Source organism: Eptatretus burgeri, chromosome 3 (assembly GCF_056783735.1).
Source record: "Eptatretus burgeri isolate ZD-2024b chromosome 3, Ebu_testis_v1, whole genome shotgun sequence".
Classification (NCBI taxonomy): Eukaryota; Metazoa; Chordata; class Myxini; order Myxiniformes; family Myxinidae; genus Eptatretus; species Eptatretus burgeri.
Window position 1 is genome coordinate 80,479,564 of NC_140963.1, and position 17,274 is coordinate 80,496,837.

At 44.7% G+C, this 17,274-nt stretch overlaps 1 protein-coding gene across 7 annotated transcripts in view; it reads right to left on the reverse strand.

The window, feature by feature from the left end:
- The window catches only part of LOC147030286 (heterogeneous nuclear ribonucleoprotein A1-like 2), a 35,694-nt gene that overhangs the window by 1,604 nt on the left and 16,816 nt on the right, over positions 1-17,274 (reverse strand). For 4 of the 7 annotated variants that reach the window (XR_015056293.1, XR_015056294.1, XR_015056292.1 and 1 more), the window contains exons 6-8: positions 12,035-12,106; positions 11,153-11,245; positions 8,622-8,700 (exon numbers count right to left, since the gene is read on the reverse strand). Coding sequence is in view for 4 of the 7 variants with exons in the window: in XM_085874185.1 (XP_085730311.1) it covers positions 8,660-8,700; positions 11,153-11,245; positions 12,035-12,106 (206 nt within the window). In the remaining 3 variants the exon portion in view is untranslated. Of the gene's footprint in view, positions 1-7,276; positions 8,472-8,621; positions 8,701-11,152; positions 11,246-12,034; positions 12,107-17,274 lie in introns of those variants that run through there. The other 3 variants (XM_085874187.1, XM_085874184.1, XM_085874186.1) reach the window with 2 other exon arrangements.

Sequence of the window (17,274 nt, forward strand, 5' to 3'; positions counted from 1 at the left end):
GGCGTCCGGCTGTCCGTCCGTCTGCATTTATAGCTGTGAGTGCGATAACTCATAAACTGTTCACCATATCGATTTGAAATTTGAGTCACACATGTACCACCTGAAAAGGAAGAACCCTGTTGATTTTGGGCGTGGCCGGATCCAAGATGGCCGACTGGGGCGGCCATCTTGAAAAGTTTTTTTGTAATAAATGGAAAACCGCTTATCTGATTTCAATTATTTTTGGTTACTACGTTCCTCACCCCTGGGGAACTTTTTTGAGATGATGACCAAATGGTGTCTTGTTTCCAATTCACCTCCCTCATTATCTGGAATATGTATGACCTTTTTCATTCAATGGTGGGGGATTCCCCATCTCTGATGGTATATTTTCTTTTCCTACAATAGCAATAGCAAGGCTCATGGAAGAGCAATATTAAATTAGCAGTGGGATGGGCCAGCAATTGCAACCAGAAAAGGAATAAACAAACAGGAAAGGCAGAGGGGGGAGGAAATGCTGAAATCGGCAAGTAAGTGGGTTGGATGAAGAAGGATTAATATAGGTAATAAAGATGGTGCATCAAGATGAGGGATGATGCAATCATTGTGTACTGCCTGCTTAAAGTCTTGGAGGGAAGATAGACAGAACAGCCTCTGGACAGGAGAAGTGAGGAACAAAGGAGTTGAGGTGTGTCGTCAGCCTGGATTTTGGAAGTTCAACCAGGAAGAGGTTACTCGCAGAACATGTGCATCCTGGAATTTCTGTTGATGGTTGGAAGACCGAGGAAGCTAAAACGGGAAATAGACGTTATAAAATGGATACCACTGACCTGCCTGCTATGTGAAAGCAACAAACATTGTTCTGCATCATCACAGGAAATTCCAATAATGTTGAGAGCTCCAAGAGAGGCGAATGTGATGCTGGGGTGCCAGCCCACAGTAGACCGCATTACTTCGCTGAGCTATTGACAAAGGCCTTGCATACCGAGTGGCTCTGATTTTACAAGGAAAGACTTCACTTGACTGAATTCCCAGTCTGCAGCTAGCTTTGGTTGCCAGCTTTGCTGTGTGGTTGACCCCAAAAAGGTCATGGCTGAGGGTGAGGTCTAGAAGTTCAATAGACTGAACCTCTTCTTGTGTCTGACCATGGAAATAAAAAGGTAGGTTAGTTTGACATGCCTTCCAGAGCGACAGAGATTTTTCCAAGATTGAAGGGCATGTTCCCTTTATCAGACCAGTCTCTAATCAATACCAGATTAGCAGAGTGACTCAGCTGCAGTCTGCCGAGCAGTGGGATGGGGGGTACTGCACGATACAATTGTGGAGTCTGCAAAAAGGAAGAGGGTTTTTAAAGAGCATCGGACAGGTTTATGCCGATGGGGAACAAAACGGCCCCAAGGCACTGCCTTGCAGAATTCCAACCTCCACTGGGAGAGGAGTTCCATTGATAGCAACACATTGACTGCATGAGTGCAGGAAGTCATAAATGTAGGAATTGAGATGGCCTATGCACAAGCAGAGAACTTAGCAAGTAAAGCAGGATTAAAAACTGTGCCGAATGATGTATCCACGCAGAATCTCCCAAGATGTATCCAGGGAGATGGTCCTAACATCTCGATTTAGATTTAGGGCTTGTAACCACTGCTGAGAAAAGAGCACAAGCATGTCCAGAGTTGAGTGACAAGGATGGAATACAAACCGATGGTCAAAGATCAGGCTCTTTGAAAGCAGTCGACGACATTAGAAACAATGATGGATTCTATTACTTTGCTTGCAATTGGAAGCAAGTTCACTGGCCTATAGTTGGGATAGTCTGTTTTTCCACCCTTCTTGTGGATGGGAGTAATGTTTGCCAACTCCTGCAATGGGGAGGTGGCCAAAGGAGGAGGACAGACTGAATAGGGAAGATAGAGGGGAAGTAAGAACAGCACAGGGTAGGATTTGAGAACATAGGCACTGATGGCATTAAGGGCTTGCTATGAAAGCAGGGTCAAGGCAAGATATATATTTTTCTACCATCCCAGGTGAAAGGATAAAATCCAATAAACAGTGGGTATGAGAAGATAATATTGGGACAGAGCAGGATTGGTTGGGTCTACTAGTTTTGGAGGCAAACACAGAATTTGGACATTCTGCCTCATGTCAGGCAGAGTCTGCAGTACTCTCATTTGAGATGAGCAATGGGATGGAGGGGGAGCAGACACCAGAGACAGATTTGCCAAGGCAACACCATGATTTGGAGGAAGATTGGTTGAAGAGTTTGGTCTTGATTTGCAAGATGAAGTTTTTCTGGCTTGCCTCAGGATGGACTCGCTTGTTGATAGTTTTACGGAATGAATGAAAGCTCCACTCAATCGGGTTAGCTTTCCAAGCTGAGAAAGGAAGCTGCTCCACTGCATCTGCCTTCCCACAGGAATCAGTGAGTGTACCAGGGTCCAGAGGATGGATAGGAAGGCCTTAGACAGGATCAGATTAACTGATGCATGAGAGAGAGTACTTGTGTACTTGTGATGCATGAGAGAGAGAGAGATGTATTCCCAGGCAGAATCAATATCTGGTGCTGTTGAGATGGTGGTCCATCTCTACAGCACCTTTTTGTGAGAAGGCAGATTGAAGTCCCTGCCAATTAGCTGGTGCAAACAGCCATATTGCTCTTTGGATTCTGATAACAATAACAGATGACGATCTTTACGATTTATAACATGTTGAACTCGAATTCTGCAACAAGGAACAAGCTTTTTTGAAGAGGTAGACAAAGGGGAACAGGTAACTGAGATTCAGGCAAATTCCCAAAGCATGTCTGCTGCCAGCAACTTTGTATTGTGTACATCCATCTGGACCATTGTTGACCATCCCATCAACAAAACTGCCAAGTAAAATAACTACAGTACAGGTTTTGTAATACACGAGTTTGTAAGGAAGAGCATGGAAAGCAAGGACAGATAAGATCAAAAACTGCAAAAGCGATCGATGCAAATGGCGGGGCATAGAGGAAAGGAAGTATGTACAGTCATGGCCAAAAATATTGGCACCCTTGCACTTTTTTCAAACAACTCACAATTTTCTCGAAAAATAAGTTGAAATTGATGAAAATATTTGATCTCCACAATTCTTTATTTCACTGTTAATATTACAGAACCTTTTTTTTGATTCAGAACTTAATGTATCCATTTAAATCAGAAAATAAATAGAAATGGCATTGACAAAATAGACACCCTTGACTTAATATTTGGTAGCACAGCCTTTGGATAAAATAACTGCAGTCAAGCACTTCCTGGAGCCGTGAATACGGTATGCTTCACACACCTCTCCACTGGCAGTTTGGCCCACTCTTCTTGTGCAAACTGCTCCAGTTCTCTGAGATTTGAAGGGTACCTTCTCCCAACTGCTGTTTTCAGATCTCCCCACAGGGTGTTCAATGGGATTTATATCTGGACTCATTGCTGTCTACTTCAGGACAGTCCAGCATTTTGTCTTGAACCATTCCTGGGGATTTTTGAAATGTGTTTGGGGTCATTGTCCTACTGCAAGACCCATGACCTTCGACGGAGACCCAACTTTCTCAGCCTGGGTTGAACATTGTGCTCCAAAATGCCTTGGTGATCTCCTGATTTCATGAAGCTATGCACATATTCAAGGCACCCAGTGCCAGAGTCAGCACAGAGACCCCAAAACATCACTGAAGCTCCTCAATGTTTGACTGGAGGGAAGGTGTTCTCTTCTTTGAAGGCTTCATTTTGTTTTCTGTAAACATAGAGATGATGTGCTTTACCAAAAAGCTTTAATTTGGTCTCATCTGTCCACAGGACATTCTCCCAGAAGGATGTTGGCTTGTTCAGGTGTGTTTTGGCAAACTCCAGTCGGGCTTTCTTTTGTCTCTCTCTCAGCAGTGGGGTCCTTCTGGGTCTCCTACCATAGAATCCCCTTTCATTGAGTTGGTGACGGATGGTGTGAGTTGAAACTGTCGTACATTGTGTCTGAAGGTCAGCTTGAATCTGTTCAGCAGTTGATTGAGGTGCTTTCTCTACCATTCAAATAATCCTTCGCTGCAATCTTCGATCAAGTTTTCTCTTGCGGCCATGTCCAGGGAGATTGGCTACAGTCTCATGGGCCTTAAACTTCCTGATAGCATTGTGTACGGCAGACACAGAAACATCAAGGTCTCTGGAGATGGACTTGTAGCCTTGAGATTGTCAAAGCTTGGCTACAATCTTATATCTGAGCTCCTCAGACAATTCTCTGGTTTTCTTTCTTTTCTCCATGCTCATTGTGGTACACACAGCGACACAAAACAGCAGAATGACTCCTTTTCTCTCTTCAAACTGATGAAAGTGATTTTTATATTGCAGACACCTGCAACTCACCGTAGGTGAGTTTAATTCCAAAGTGAATGAGAATCACCTGCTTGCAATCTCGTTATTTTGAACAACTTCTAAAAGGTGCCAATGATATTGTCCAGGACATTTTAGGATTTGTGTGTGGAATAAACGCAGATTTAGTAATATTTTCAGCTTTTTGTTTGTTCCACTGTCCAGGAAAATTGGTTACAATCCCATGGGCCATAAAGCTCTTTCCACTTTTAAGCTCTTTGAACTGTTGTTTCATATCAAATGCAGTACGAACAAGAAAAGGGCAATCAGATTGCAGACCCTCGCTAGGACTTTTGTGTGGTGTTTGTGTGCTGGTGCGTTACGTAATTAATAATAGATATAACTAGAACTGCCACGCTATAACTGCTGGCAGTGATGACTGAGTTCCAAGATGTCCCTCTTTGATTGGACACTTGACCCTGACCCATGACATTAATTATTCAATTGAATTCAGAATTGTATTGAAATAATTCCAATTGAATTCAGTGATGACCGGGTACCAAGACGTCCCGCTTTGATCGGACACCTGACCCTGACCCGATGTTTATTATTATTCAATTGAATTTAGAAAGGGATGAAAACAAATTCAATTTGAATCAAATGGAAGACCAAATAGGTACAGTCCTGTATTGGAGTCATCAGAAGGAACCCAAACAAGCAACAAGCAAAGATGAAGTCATCAGGAGGAACCTGGATAGGATTTGCATTTCAGCATCAAATCCATCCAGGCACAGCCAAGTGAGCCATATATAAAAAAAATTCTGGATGTCAGGCCAGGCATCCGATCAGGTTGAAATTTAAAACATTTATTCCCCATCACGACTTGATCATAATTGTGAAGTTTCATGTCAATTGATGAAGCGGTTTGAGAGAATTTAAAAAAGATTTTTGCTCGATGCAATATGGCTGCCAGACCATATTGGTAATGGAGACCAGACCGTTTGTGAAGTTTCCCCTCTGTGTCCAGCCGTTCTGGAGAAGATTTTTAACCTCCGCCATCGAAGATGGATGGAGGTTACTGTTTTCACCCGTCTGTCTGTCTGTTTGTTTGTTTGTTTGTGAACAGTATTACGGAAAAACTCCTGGACGGATTTCGACGAAACTTGGTGGGGGGTTAGGTATGGTCCAAGGATCATGCCATTAGATTTTGGACTTGGTCCAAAAAATAAAAAAACTCAGAAAATTTTGCAACTTTTTTTCAAAAAAAATTTCGATTTTATTTGAAAAATATTTGATTTTTTTTTTTTTTTTTTGCATTTCTACATGTTTTAAGTGATTTCCAACCCCCCCAAAAAATTGTTAGATAAAAAAACAACAAATTTTGCAACTTTTTTCAAAAAAATTTCGATTTTATTTTTCTGGCATTTCTGCATGCGCGTCGATCTAGTTTAGTTTATTCAATCGTGGTTCAGTAGAGTCTGATCTGTTTTGACCTACAATGAATAGGATATTGGGTTCACTTAAGTGACCCAGCAGTATTGGCAGTGGAGGTTTTGTACTCAACCGAGTGCTCCCCCTCTAGTTTTAAATAAGTTTTTAGAGTAAATCCAATATAGCTGCCAAACCATGTGACCTATGATGTCATAGGTGTAAATGTTTTGTTCCTCAATGATGGGCAGTCATACCTGTAAAGTTTCACCACAATCTGTTGAGCCGTTTCAGAGAAGATGATTTTTGGTTTAAAAAACAACAAAAAACAATATGGCTGCCGTGCCACATGACCGATGACATCAATTTTCTTTTTTTCTGTGGACCGATTTATCCCGAGATGACCCTCAATTTTCATACTGATCGGATGTAGCATTCTACTTATGTAATTAAGACGTCATAACAAAGCCACCGATGACATTTTAAAATAAATAAATAATCACACTTGTTCCCCATGAGGAGTACATGCCCTGTGCCAAGTTTCAATTTTTTCCTTGGTGTGGTTTCAGAGGTCCAAAGTATTTTTTTCCAACATGCCTGCCACACCATGTGACATGTCATAATTATCATTAAAACATTCTACATGAGTAGTCGCTCCTTTGGTGAAAATTTCGTGGCAATCCGACAAGCAGTTGCAGAGTAAAACACGTTCTGTACAGACAAACAAACAAACAACCAACCCGACATACAAACGTATCCAAATGCAATACCCTCTCCTCTGGTGAGGGTAATTACGCCAAATGCTCTCTTCAACAATGATCACAACAGATTCCTTTAAAAAGTGCAAGATAAAAACAATTTGCATTCTGCAAATATTCTAAGGAATACTTTATTGAAAAATGGAAGAGTTTACAACTCACACCTGCTCTATTTTATGAAAGACGCTGGAACCCACTACATAACACAAAGGAAGGATTATGGGGTAAAGCAGTCATCTACCCCCCTCCCCCCCTACCCCATCTAATCCCAAATATTCAATACAAGACAGTTTTGCAAAAGAGCCAGATGTGAACTATAATTTCACATTATACAGTATGACACATCCCTTTTGGCTGCCCCCCCAAGGCTTCCTAAAGAAACATTTAAGCTTATCGTGAACTACGTACAAACAAAATCACACACAAAAGCTACAATCAAACAACTTCATTTTTAACAAAAATAAAGCAACTTCCATTAACACTACTGACTTTTCAACACAGTTAACCAAATAATGCTTCCACTTTCCCCAGGCAGAATGAAATACAAAATAATGCGAACACTTAACATGAAAGCGATTGAGCTGCAATTCCTCTTTCTCAAAACATGCAACACATTACGCTAAAATGAGGCCGAGTCCCCCCCCCCGGCCTGAGAGCTCACGCTCTCCCCCTCCCTCCCTCTTTCTCCCCCCCCCCATATCTCTCTCTCTCTCTCTCTCTCTCTCTCTCTCTCTCTCTCTCTCTCTCTCTCTCTCTCTCTCTCTCTCTCTCTCTCTCTCTCTCTCTCTCTCTCTCTCTCTCTCTCTCTCTCTCTCTCTCTCTCTCTCTCTCTCTCTCTCTCTCTCTCTCTCTCTCTCTCTCTTTCTTTCTCCCCCTCTCAATCGTGCAGGGACTTTAACCCTTTCCTCTCCTGTCCCCTGCAGCCTGCAGCCTCCCGTTAAATGCACCCAGACATTCCTGTTGGACATGAACAAAAACCATTAAACGTTGTAGATTATCAGGCAATTCCAAAGACCATTTAAGGCATCAAACCCCACACAAGCACAAGTGACTATAATAACGTTCCTGAGTGACCACCTCTACGAGCAATGCATGCAGGACTCTTACCTTGTACAAAAACAACTCGGGGCCCTACCCTTTAAAAAGAAACCCCCAAAAAACGGATATCACAACCACTGGAGCAAGGAACATTCTCCTAGAGAGCAGCATTACTGTTTTCGCTGTGCGGGAGGAAAATCGACGGAATCCTGTCGGTTACATCGATCAATTCAGATTTGATTTCCTTATTTTCTGTTCGTCGCTCACCCATGATGAGGTGAGATTGGAATTGGAGAGGTTAGCCAGTCATACTGCAAAAAGAAAGCTCACCATACCCTGTTTGATTGGTGGTGTTCAGAAAAGGGATTAAAAATATTTTGTGCAGATGTAGTCAACAGTTGATGCTATTGGAATGTGGAGAGAGACAGAGAAAGAGAGAATGCAGTTCAATAATTTCTGAATGAGAAATTTGGCACACCAGAAAAGTTTGGATTTTATGCTGAGTGCAAGGAACCATCTGAGGAAGAAAAAAATAAAATAAAGGAAATGGCCATCCATTCAGAGGAAGTGCATAGCATGGCCAACTCACCTCTCAAATTACTCGTGGGTATGGAGACTTAAAAAAAAAAATTTTACTCTAAAAAATTTAATTTGTCAGGAACCAACATGCACACAGTACTCTTAAACAAAATAAATGGCATCTCAAGGTGAAGAGGGAGGGAGGAAATGAGGTCACATGACGTTTGATTCAAGGAGAAGTCAAGCTGGACGGTTTGGACTGTTCCATTTGAACGCCCACATGGCATGGATGGAGCAGCCCACGTCGTTTGATACGGTCGGTGGGTGAATGTGGCAGCTCAGGTTTACGTCGGGATATTGCTCCAGAGCCCATGTTATTTGTGTCATTTAATGCTACAGAGATCCCAGCAAAGAATTCCGTTTCCAGCAGAGGGTCGTACTTGGACAAAACAAAGACAAAAGTTTCAAATCACCAATTGATTCCCGCTCTAGTAGAGCAAACAATAGGAATGCATTCTATGTGTGACTCGCGTCAAAATGAATGCAAACTCACACTGGTCATGAAAGTGCGTAAACTAGCCAAACTTACCTTTTAAAAGGGAAAATACAAAGTAAGGAATGCAAAGTTCAGTATCTGAAATGGTTCCCATAACCTCCACCAGGAAAGCCTGCAAAAGAGGTCATGTGGGAACAAAATGGTGAAGGTTACACACCCCAAAAAATACAGAGAAAGAGCTTCCATTATTCTGCACTCATTCATCTATGCACCTGGGATTGGGGTGTTGCAAAAGTACGAATAACAATAGTAATAGTCTATCAGGTTTTTAAATCCCTCTTTCCAAGTAATTACATGATGTATAAACGATCTATCAGAAATAATTGGGTTTTTTTGCATCATGCCCTTGTGAAAGTGGTTGTATTCATGGTTAGTTTCTGTCCAGTCCTTTTCCTTGCTTTTCTCCCAGTCTTTTTCAGATTGTCACCTGCCTTCTTGGAAAGTTGCAAATTTTTAACCACGTTCTGTGGTGTAATGGTTAGAGCATCCGCTCCGAGACTGGGAGGTCAGCGGTTCAAACCCCGGCCGAGTCATGCAGAAGACTTCAAAAATAGTACCTGCTGCTTCATTGCTTGATGCTCAGCGTTTATAAAGGATCGAGCACAAACAGTGCTCCATGAGGAGGAGGAAATGCAGTGAGTGGTGGTGCCACTGTTGTGGCGTTGCTGGCACCCAGAGCTTCCCAGGAAGTGATGGTAATCTCCCAAAGCTCAGTGGCTGCGTTAAGTGTTTGTTTCATCAGTATGTCCATGCGTGTGTGAGTGGCAGCTCCATTACGAGCCTTCGACCTTGCATAAAAAATTATTTTTTTAATGCAAATCCTATTCACAAGAAAGCTTCAAAGTCTGATCCATTCAACTGATATGACATCATTGCTAAACACTTAAGGTATTCTATCTTCTCCAATTCTCTCATCAGTTTGGTGTCCACCACAGCTATTCTACCATGAATGTTGCTTCTTTTGACCCAACAAGGAATAGGTGTATAAAACCTCAACCAAGAGCAGGAGCATCTTTTGAGCTTTTGATCCTTTCTGGCACCCAGCTTTACCTTCCATGGGTTATCATATTTTTCGAGCAGAAATAACGGATTGTTGTTGATGGCATTCCATAATCGAGATTTCTCTTTTGAGGTCAATGTGGACGGCAACATTTTTAGGACCGATCTCCTTGATCGACATCAATGACCTCTCCACTTCCATGGGTATCCTCTCAACCATTTTGTAGATTATTCCACCCTGTGCAAAACAGTCCATCAAATATCTGCGAGGCAGGCTGCTACAGAAATAATTCATGCACATCTGAAAAAAATTGCAAAACCACTGGATTGATCAGATACCTGAAAAGCAAATGCAGGAAAATCCTGTGACACTGTTCCTCTGGAAGGATCGGCTTTTTAAACATCCACTCGACTTCTCTGGACAACTGGAAGAGGTGCAGCCAATAGTCAGGTTCACTATGTCAGTAAATTAATTTTCGTTCAAAATCTTGGTAGATTAGACAACCTATAAATTTTCGGAAACGTTATAACATGGAGAATCTGAAAATCAATGTTTACATTTATGGACATGCCACCGTGGCGGCCATTTTTGGATTTTCAAAATGGCGGCCATGCAGGTATGTCCGCAAATGTAAACATGCATTTTTAGATTCCCCATGTCATAACGTTTTCGAAAATGTATAGGTTTGCTAATCTACCAAGACTTTGAACGAAAAAAAATAGTGAACCTGACTACAATGGAGATCCTCGAAATCTGTCACAGGCCATCTTGGGTGGACCATATTGCTTAACTGGTCTTGGCATTCACAGCAGAGCTGAGTCTGTTCTGAACAGCTCATTACAGTGCAAAAGCCTTCATCCGAAGTATCATAAAGAACAGGTCCCCACTCTGGCCTTGTGGAGCTGCCTCCAATCGTGCTCCCTTGAAGGTGATAGAGTCCAAAGTTGTTAGTGCTGTTGGTATATCTGGTATATGTTAGGAGGTCAAGTACCACGGTCTGCTTTTCGCACTCTTCAGGCAGGTTGAGGGACTGTTTTCTATCACCTCACTTCTGGCCTTACTGCTCCCACCCGCTGTCACATGCATCCTTACAGAATCCAAACCTAGTTACTGTCCTGAATTTGAACCTCAATCACCTATCAAACAAGTAATTACACGATGTATAAACGATCTTACATCAGAAATAATTGGGGTTTTTTTTGCATTTTCTCGTCCCCTGCATTTTCTCGTCTGTGTCCCGTGCCTCTTCCTCTACACCTTCAAGAACGCTGCCCATATTTTACCTCATGCTGTCTCCCGTTTCCACCACTGCTCTCTTCTAGTCCCACTAACCCCATTTCCTCTAACCCCCTTGTTTCTGCCACTCAGGTATTAAGTCTCCCTGTCCCCCTTTGATCCTCTCTCAGTCTAAGCCTGCTGCAATTTGTCATGTCACTGCATGAGCCCAGATTTATATACACACAAAAAAAAAAAACCATCTCAAGGATCATTATAAAAGTTGAGTTCGAAGTATGAAGAAAAGTCATGAAAACATTATTTTGGTAACACCAAACATATCCTCCACCTCTTGTGTTAAATGATCCACCTCTCATAGGACCAAAGTTTGAAGCATGAGGGTTGTAGCTTCCAAAGTTGTTCAATGGACCTGCAAAATTACCTGTAAAACAGACAATCAATCAATGAGTGCATTAATGCATTCCCACCAACTTTCAGAGTGGCACAGTTTTTCTTTTAAAGGAGCTAAACACAAATTGCTCACAAGTGTTGACCAGTGTAGTTGAATGTGAATTACAATGACATTCGTAGACAATGGACAAATACATACAGTATTTGGGGTTGAAACTGGGTTCTGAGCATCGTATGCCAATGGTTCATGTGGGAATGCTAAACAAGACACCATTTTCGGCCTGGTTTGTGTGGCATTACTTTTTTTTGGCCCGGTTTGTGTGCTGTACTTCAAAACGGTCAACTTGATCGAAGTGCAAAAAAACCCCAAAACCCTCAAACCATGACTGAAGTCAAAACGACTGTGGAAAAGTCCCGTGACAAAAAGAGCGGATTTATAGTCTCATCTGTATGGGAATAAACACAACATCAAACCAAGTGGGTATTCGAGGCTTAATGATAATAGAAAGCAACCTGGACATGTAAGGGCAAAGTCACACTCATGACTTTCATGATCACTTAATTTACCCAATATTCTGAAACGAGTGCCAAATTAAGCAGTGGCCATCAAGTGCATAGGGTGGTGGAAGGAGATGGGAGGGGAAGGGGGCATGGGAGGAGGTGCATAAAGTAGTGCAAAGCAGATATTACCAAATTACTGACAAATAATAAAGTTTTTTTTTTTTCCATGAGGAACCATTTGAACTAAAGAGAATATTGGAAGTGACAAAAATAAATAATTTTAAGGTAATAAAACCCATTGTATTGCAAATTCACAAACCTGGGCCCATGGGAGGTCCGCCTCCCCGGCCTGGAAAACCCCCACGACCCATCATGAATCCACCCATACGACCTGCACACAGTTTAATAAAGGTTACAATGCTCGTACAAAGATCTACATGATTACAAACTCTTCAACACCAGAATCAACATCAAAAGCCTCAAGGGTCGCCGATTAATCCAGAAATCTTACATAATTATCAAAGCCCAATGGTGTGGCAAACACTCTTTGGGAAAACATTTCATGCTGTTTTATTTTATTTTAATTCATGTTAATGTCTGTCTATCCTCAATCTATGATTTCAATCTGCTCTGAACATTTTTTGTTAATGAAAGATATAAATTCCCACAGTGTAATTTAGAAACAATAAACATCTCAACATCTTATGTTTCTGATTCTGTCCCTCAGAACCTGGAACGTTCCAGCGAGTTGTTCGACAACAGCTAATGTGCTGGCAATCGGAATTATTATACACTTGTATAAAAGCCCGTCAAAAATGACGGGTTGGAATTATTTTACTCAAACTATTCAGAGACTAGAAGATATGATGTTTTGTCGGAAGAAAAAGTCTTATTTTAAAGCACTGCATGTACAAGTGTTACCCTATTTTATTTATCTTCTAGGACCTTTGATTTTGAGGGTACAGCCTTGTGAGCGTGCCAAAGCCTGAAGCCTCGGTCTAGCGTCAGGTGTGCTTACATCTTCTATATTTTCGTTTTACTCTGTGCACGTTACACATCACGTGCAGCGAATTTAAACTCCCTGCACCTTGTATATACTGTTGTTTTAAAAAAAATGCTTCTGTACACCACCATTGAGGCCCGGTTGCAAGTCACCGTCAACATTTCCAAAAGAAGAGACATAATTACTCTGAAATGAAAACTGTTTTTCGAGTTTTTTTTAATTCTGAAAAAGTAGACCATAGTGAACACCCAGTCATGTCAAAAGATTGGCCTTTAAACCCCCTCTTAAATCGTCCTTTTGAAGGGGGACAGACATCACACAAACAAATACACAAAAACACATTGTGTTTTCGATGGTAAGATATTGTTACGGATTTCAGAATCTGATCCGATGAATGCATCCACACATCCAGGTCCTCAGATAGTTATTTCCTCAAATGCATGTCCAGGATAGACCCCTGCCCATGTCTGGTGAGATTCTAAATGTGATGCATTGAGAAGGGTAAAGAATAGATCCCCTCTCTTGTGGGAAGCTTTTTCTCTTTACGACAGACACATTCATGCACGGTGTTTCTTTCATGGACGCCGACACCCGCCTTTTTCCATTGACGTTCGACACCCCGTCCAGCAGCTCTATGGACGCAAACTGGATTCTTTTCATATCGGGCTGAACAGTGAAGTGATAATTGTTGTTGACAGTTTTATGAGTGCTTCACGTTTGTGCTCGGTAATTCTGACAAATGGCTGCTTTTTGCTCGCCCAGCACCACAGACATGGCCTCGTAAGCAGGAATAACCACAGACTTGCGGGTTGTCACGGTAACGGTGCGCAAGTGGGGCGGGTGAAATGGGGAGGGGGGGAGAGAGTCTGTGCCGCTGAGACAGGCCGCCTATAAAAAGGAGAGGTCCGTTCTTGGGGGTGAGAGCAGTGAGATCGGCGCGCGCGCAGGGCAGTCGACGAGTGAGGCACGAGTCAGTCACCAACATGTGAGGCACGGGTCGGTTGACGGCGAGTCAATTTGTCAGTCAGTCAGTTGGCGTGAGTTCATCAGTGCCAGTCAGACGGCTGCTTTCATAGTTTGTCAGACGGCTGGTTGCTTCGTCGGTTCCAGTCAGACGGCTGCTTGCTTCGTCCGTTCCAGTCAGACGGCTGCCTGCTTCGTCCGTTCCAGTCAGACGGCTGCCTGCTTCGTCCGTTCCAGTCAGACGGCTGCCTGCTTCGTCCGTTCCAGTCAGACGGCTGCCTGCTTCGTCCGTTCCATTCAGACGGCTGCCTGCTTCGTCCGTTCCAGTCAGACGGCTGCTTGCTTCGTCCGTTCCATTCAGACGGCTGCTTGCTTCGTCCGTTCCAGTCAGACGGCTGCCTGCTTCGTCCGATCCAGTCAGACGGCTGCCTGCTTCGTCCGTTCCAGTCAGACGGCTGCCTGCTTCGTCCGTTCCAGTCAGACGGCTGCCTGCTTCGCCCGTTCCAGTCAGACGGCTGCCTGCTTCGCCCGTTCCAGTCAGACGGCTGCCTGCTTCGCCCGTTCCAGTCAGACGGCTGCCTGCTTCGTCCGTTCCAGTCAGACGGCTGCCTGCTTCGTCCGTTCCAGTCAGACGGCTGCCTGCTTCGTCCGTTCCAGTCAGACGGCTGCCTGCTTCGTCCGTTCCAGTCAGACGGCTGCCTGCTTCGTCCGTTCCAGTCAGACGGCTGCCTGCTTCGTCCGTTCCAGTCAGACGGCTGCCTGCTTCGTCCGTTCCAGTCAGACGGCTGCCTGCTTCGTCCGTTCCAGTCAGACGGCTGCCTGCTTCGTCGGTTCCAGTCAGACGGCTGCCTGCTTCGTCGGTTCCAGTCAGACGGCTGCCTGCTTCGTCGGTTCCAGTCAGACGGCTGCCTGCTTCGTCCGTTCCAGTCAGACGGCTGCCTGCTTCGTCCGTTCCAGTCAGACGGCTGCCTGCTTCGTCCGTTCCAGTCAGACGGCTGGCTGCTTCGTCCGTTCCAGTCAGACGGCTGGCTGCTTCGTCCGTTCCAGTCAGACGGCTGGCTGCTTCGTCCGTTCCAGTCAGACGGCTGGCTGCTTCGTCCGTTCCAGTCAGACGGCTGGCTGCTTCGTCCGTTCCAGTCAGACGGCTGGCTGCTTCGTCCGTTCCAGTCAGACGGCTGGCTGCTTCGTCCGTTCCAGTCAGACGGCTGGCTGCTTCGTCCGTTCCAGTCAGACGGCTGGCTGCTTCGTCCGTTCCAGTCAGACGGCTGGCTGCTTCGTCCGTTCCAGTCAGACGGCTGGCTGCTTCGTCCGTTCCAGTCAGACGGCTGGCTGCTTCGTCCGTTCCAGTCAGACGGCTGGCTGCTTCGTCCGTTCCAGTCAGACGGTTGCCCTTGGCGTACCTGTTTCTTGGGGGTGACGTCGACTGGCGTTCAAGGCTGTTGGCGATTGGGTGCACGGCAAGGGTGGGTGCTGGCAACGGACAAGACACACACACATTTCAGGACGTTTTCATTTGACAGACAACTTCTCTTTGGTGAGCGAGGCAATTCTTACCACCACCCCCCCCCCCCCAATGATCTGCTGGGTGCCCTTGTCTGTGTTTAGTTGTCAAGTAAGGCAATCCCTTTTAAGCATCTGCTCTCTGCTCTTTTCCCATCACTCTGATTGATTTTTCCTGATTAATTATTTATTTGCTTGTGATCATTTCGATTCATTTGGAATTTATTTATTTTTACCTCACGTAAATAAAAAGTTCTTTTTATTTAATAATTTTCTTTTTAATAAATTATTTGTTGACGTTCCAACCTGTCCATGCTTGTCCTTTCCTTCCATTGATCCAGCATTGTCCGAACCTGGATAGACTGGGAGGTAATTACCAAAGACTTGACCAATCATAGTCGGCACGCACCAGTTACCAAAGACTTTTAAATTGCTCGGCCGCCCTAATTATGATATAATCAAAATAAGATTGGTGCTTTGCCGAGGGTGCGCTCTCCGTTCAGGTAAGCACGTGACCTCTAGTTAAATGGCATAATTAGACGGTGGACACTGGAACTCGTGGTTAACTGGGTGGCGTTCGTGGTTCTAAAACAACCCACTGTACCACAATGTTAATTGTGAGCGGTGGCCCCAGGTCCGGCTCTTCCGAGGACAACCGGGGATTAAACCCCCTGAGTAACAAACTGGTGTCTCAGTACCCGTGGCCGTAACAATATGTATTGTTACGGAAATGGCCCTTATTGGACTACTAAATATAGGATTAGCTCAGATCCCCCATTACATGCATGTATAGGTAGGTTGTTTGGTAAAAAGGATGTTACATGTGTGTCGGGAGGTGTAAGAGCCTGTTTTGTTGTCTGAGCGGTGGTGGTGGAACAAGGGCCCCCTCTTCTTCCTCCCCTCTACGGACGATCGGTCCCGCCCAGTTGGCTGGGAGGGTGTGGCTCGAGGGAGGAAGTGATGCGAAGGGGAGGGGCCTTTGGTCGGCAGTCACCGAGAGAGATGTTCTCGTGGAACAAAGAGAGAAAAAGGAGTTCTCAGTTTGGGAAACGGAAGTCGCAGAGAAAAGGCATCCTCGTGTGTCGAAGCGAGCAAAAATGAGAGAGAAAACGAAGGGGAGAAAAAGGATTGTGTGTGGAAAACAGTCAGGTTTTCGAGGCGTGCTCAGTGTGGCTTCGAAGCGAGAGAAACGAAGGCTTCGTAAAAGAGTATTGTGTGTGAAGAACAGTCGGGTTCTCGAGGCGTGCTCGGAGTCGCTTTGAAGTGAACGAAGGAGGCACAGTTTTGGATCTGCCGGGAGAGATGCTGAACCGACCTGCACGTCGAGGATTCTGCCGTGAGAGGGACGACAGCCGGCTTTGGGAGGCGGCCTGCACGTCGAATCGGCGATCGACTCTGAGGAAAGAAAAGGTGATTCAACAGAGAGAGGAACTGAGAGGATGAAGCGGAAGTAGGGCTTCGAGGCGGGAAGGCAGGAGAGGAGACGCCAGAGCTTCTGACAGTCCCTGCTTACACCAACGGCGCGACACGTTTGTCGATCCACCTGCAGAGCTCAGAACCTCGATTTGGGGCTTGTCTGGTGAATGGGCCAGGCCTGGATTTGTATGCTGAACCCTGGAGAGAGACCGGCTGAGGCCCATCGTTGATCTGGCGGACGTGTGCCGTCGACATTTCACGGGGCCGGAACGCGCTGAGGACAGCGTGCGCACACGGTGCCTTGAGAAGGAAGAGTACGGCGCTGCCATCTTGCCACGCGCTGCGTTCGAGCTGGGAGTTCGAATCCGTGGACATCCGCCTGTTGCGAGCGACATTCGTGCTTTTGACACTGTCCTCTCGTCCATGAAACCTCACCAAGTACTCTGTCTTGTCTTGCATGCATGCTGTTTGTCTTTGTCTGCACGTGTTGTAAAAGGCATATTTCGGTAGCGGTCCCCTCGAAACCTGTAGACCGTGGTTCCCTAGTTAAGAACGGGTTGGGGGTTGTTAATAAAACAATTGTCGTGAATTTTGCTTGTGTTGTGATCCCCGATGTTCCCCAATAAATCTGGTTAATTCGTATGAAGTTGCCGCTATGGATTAATTAGTGTCGCGTC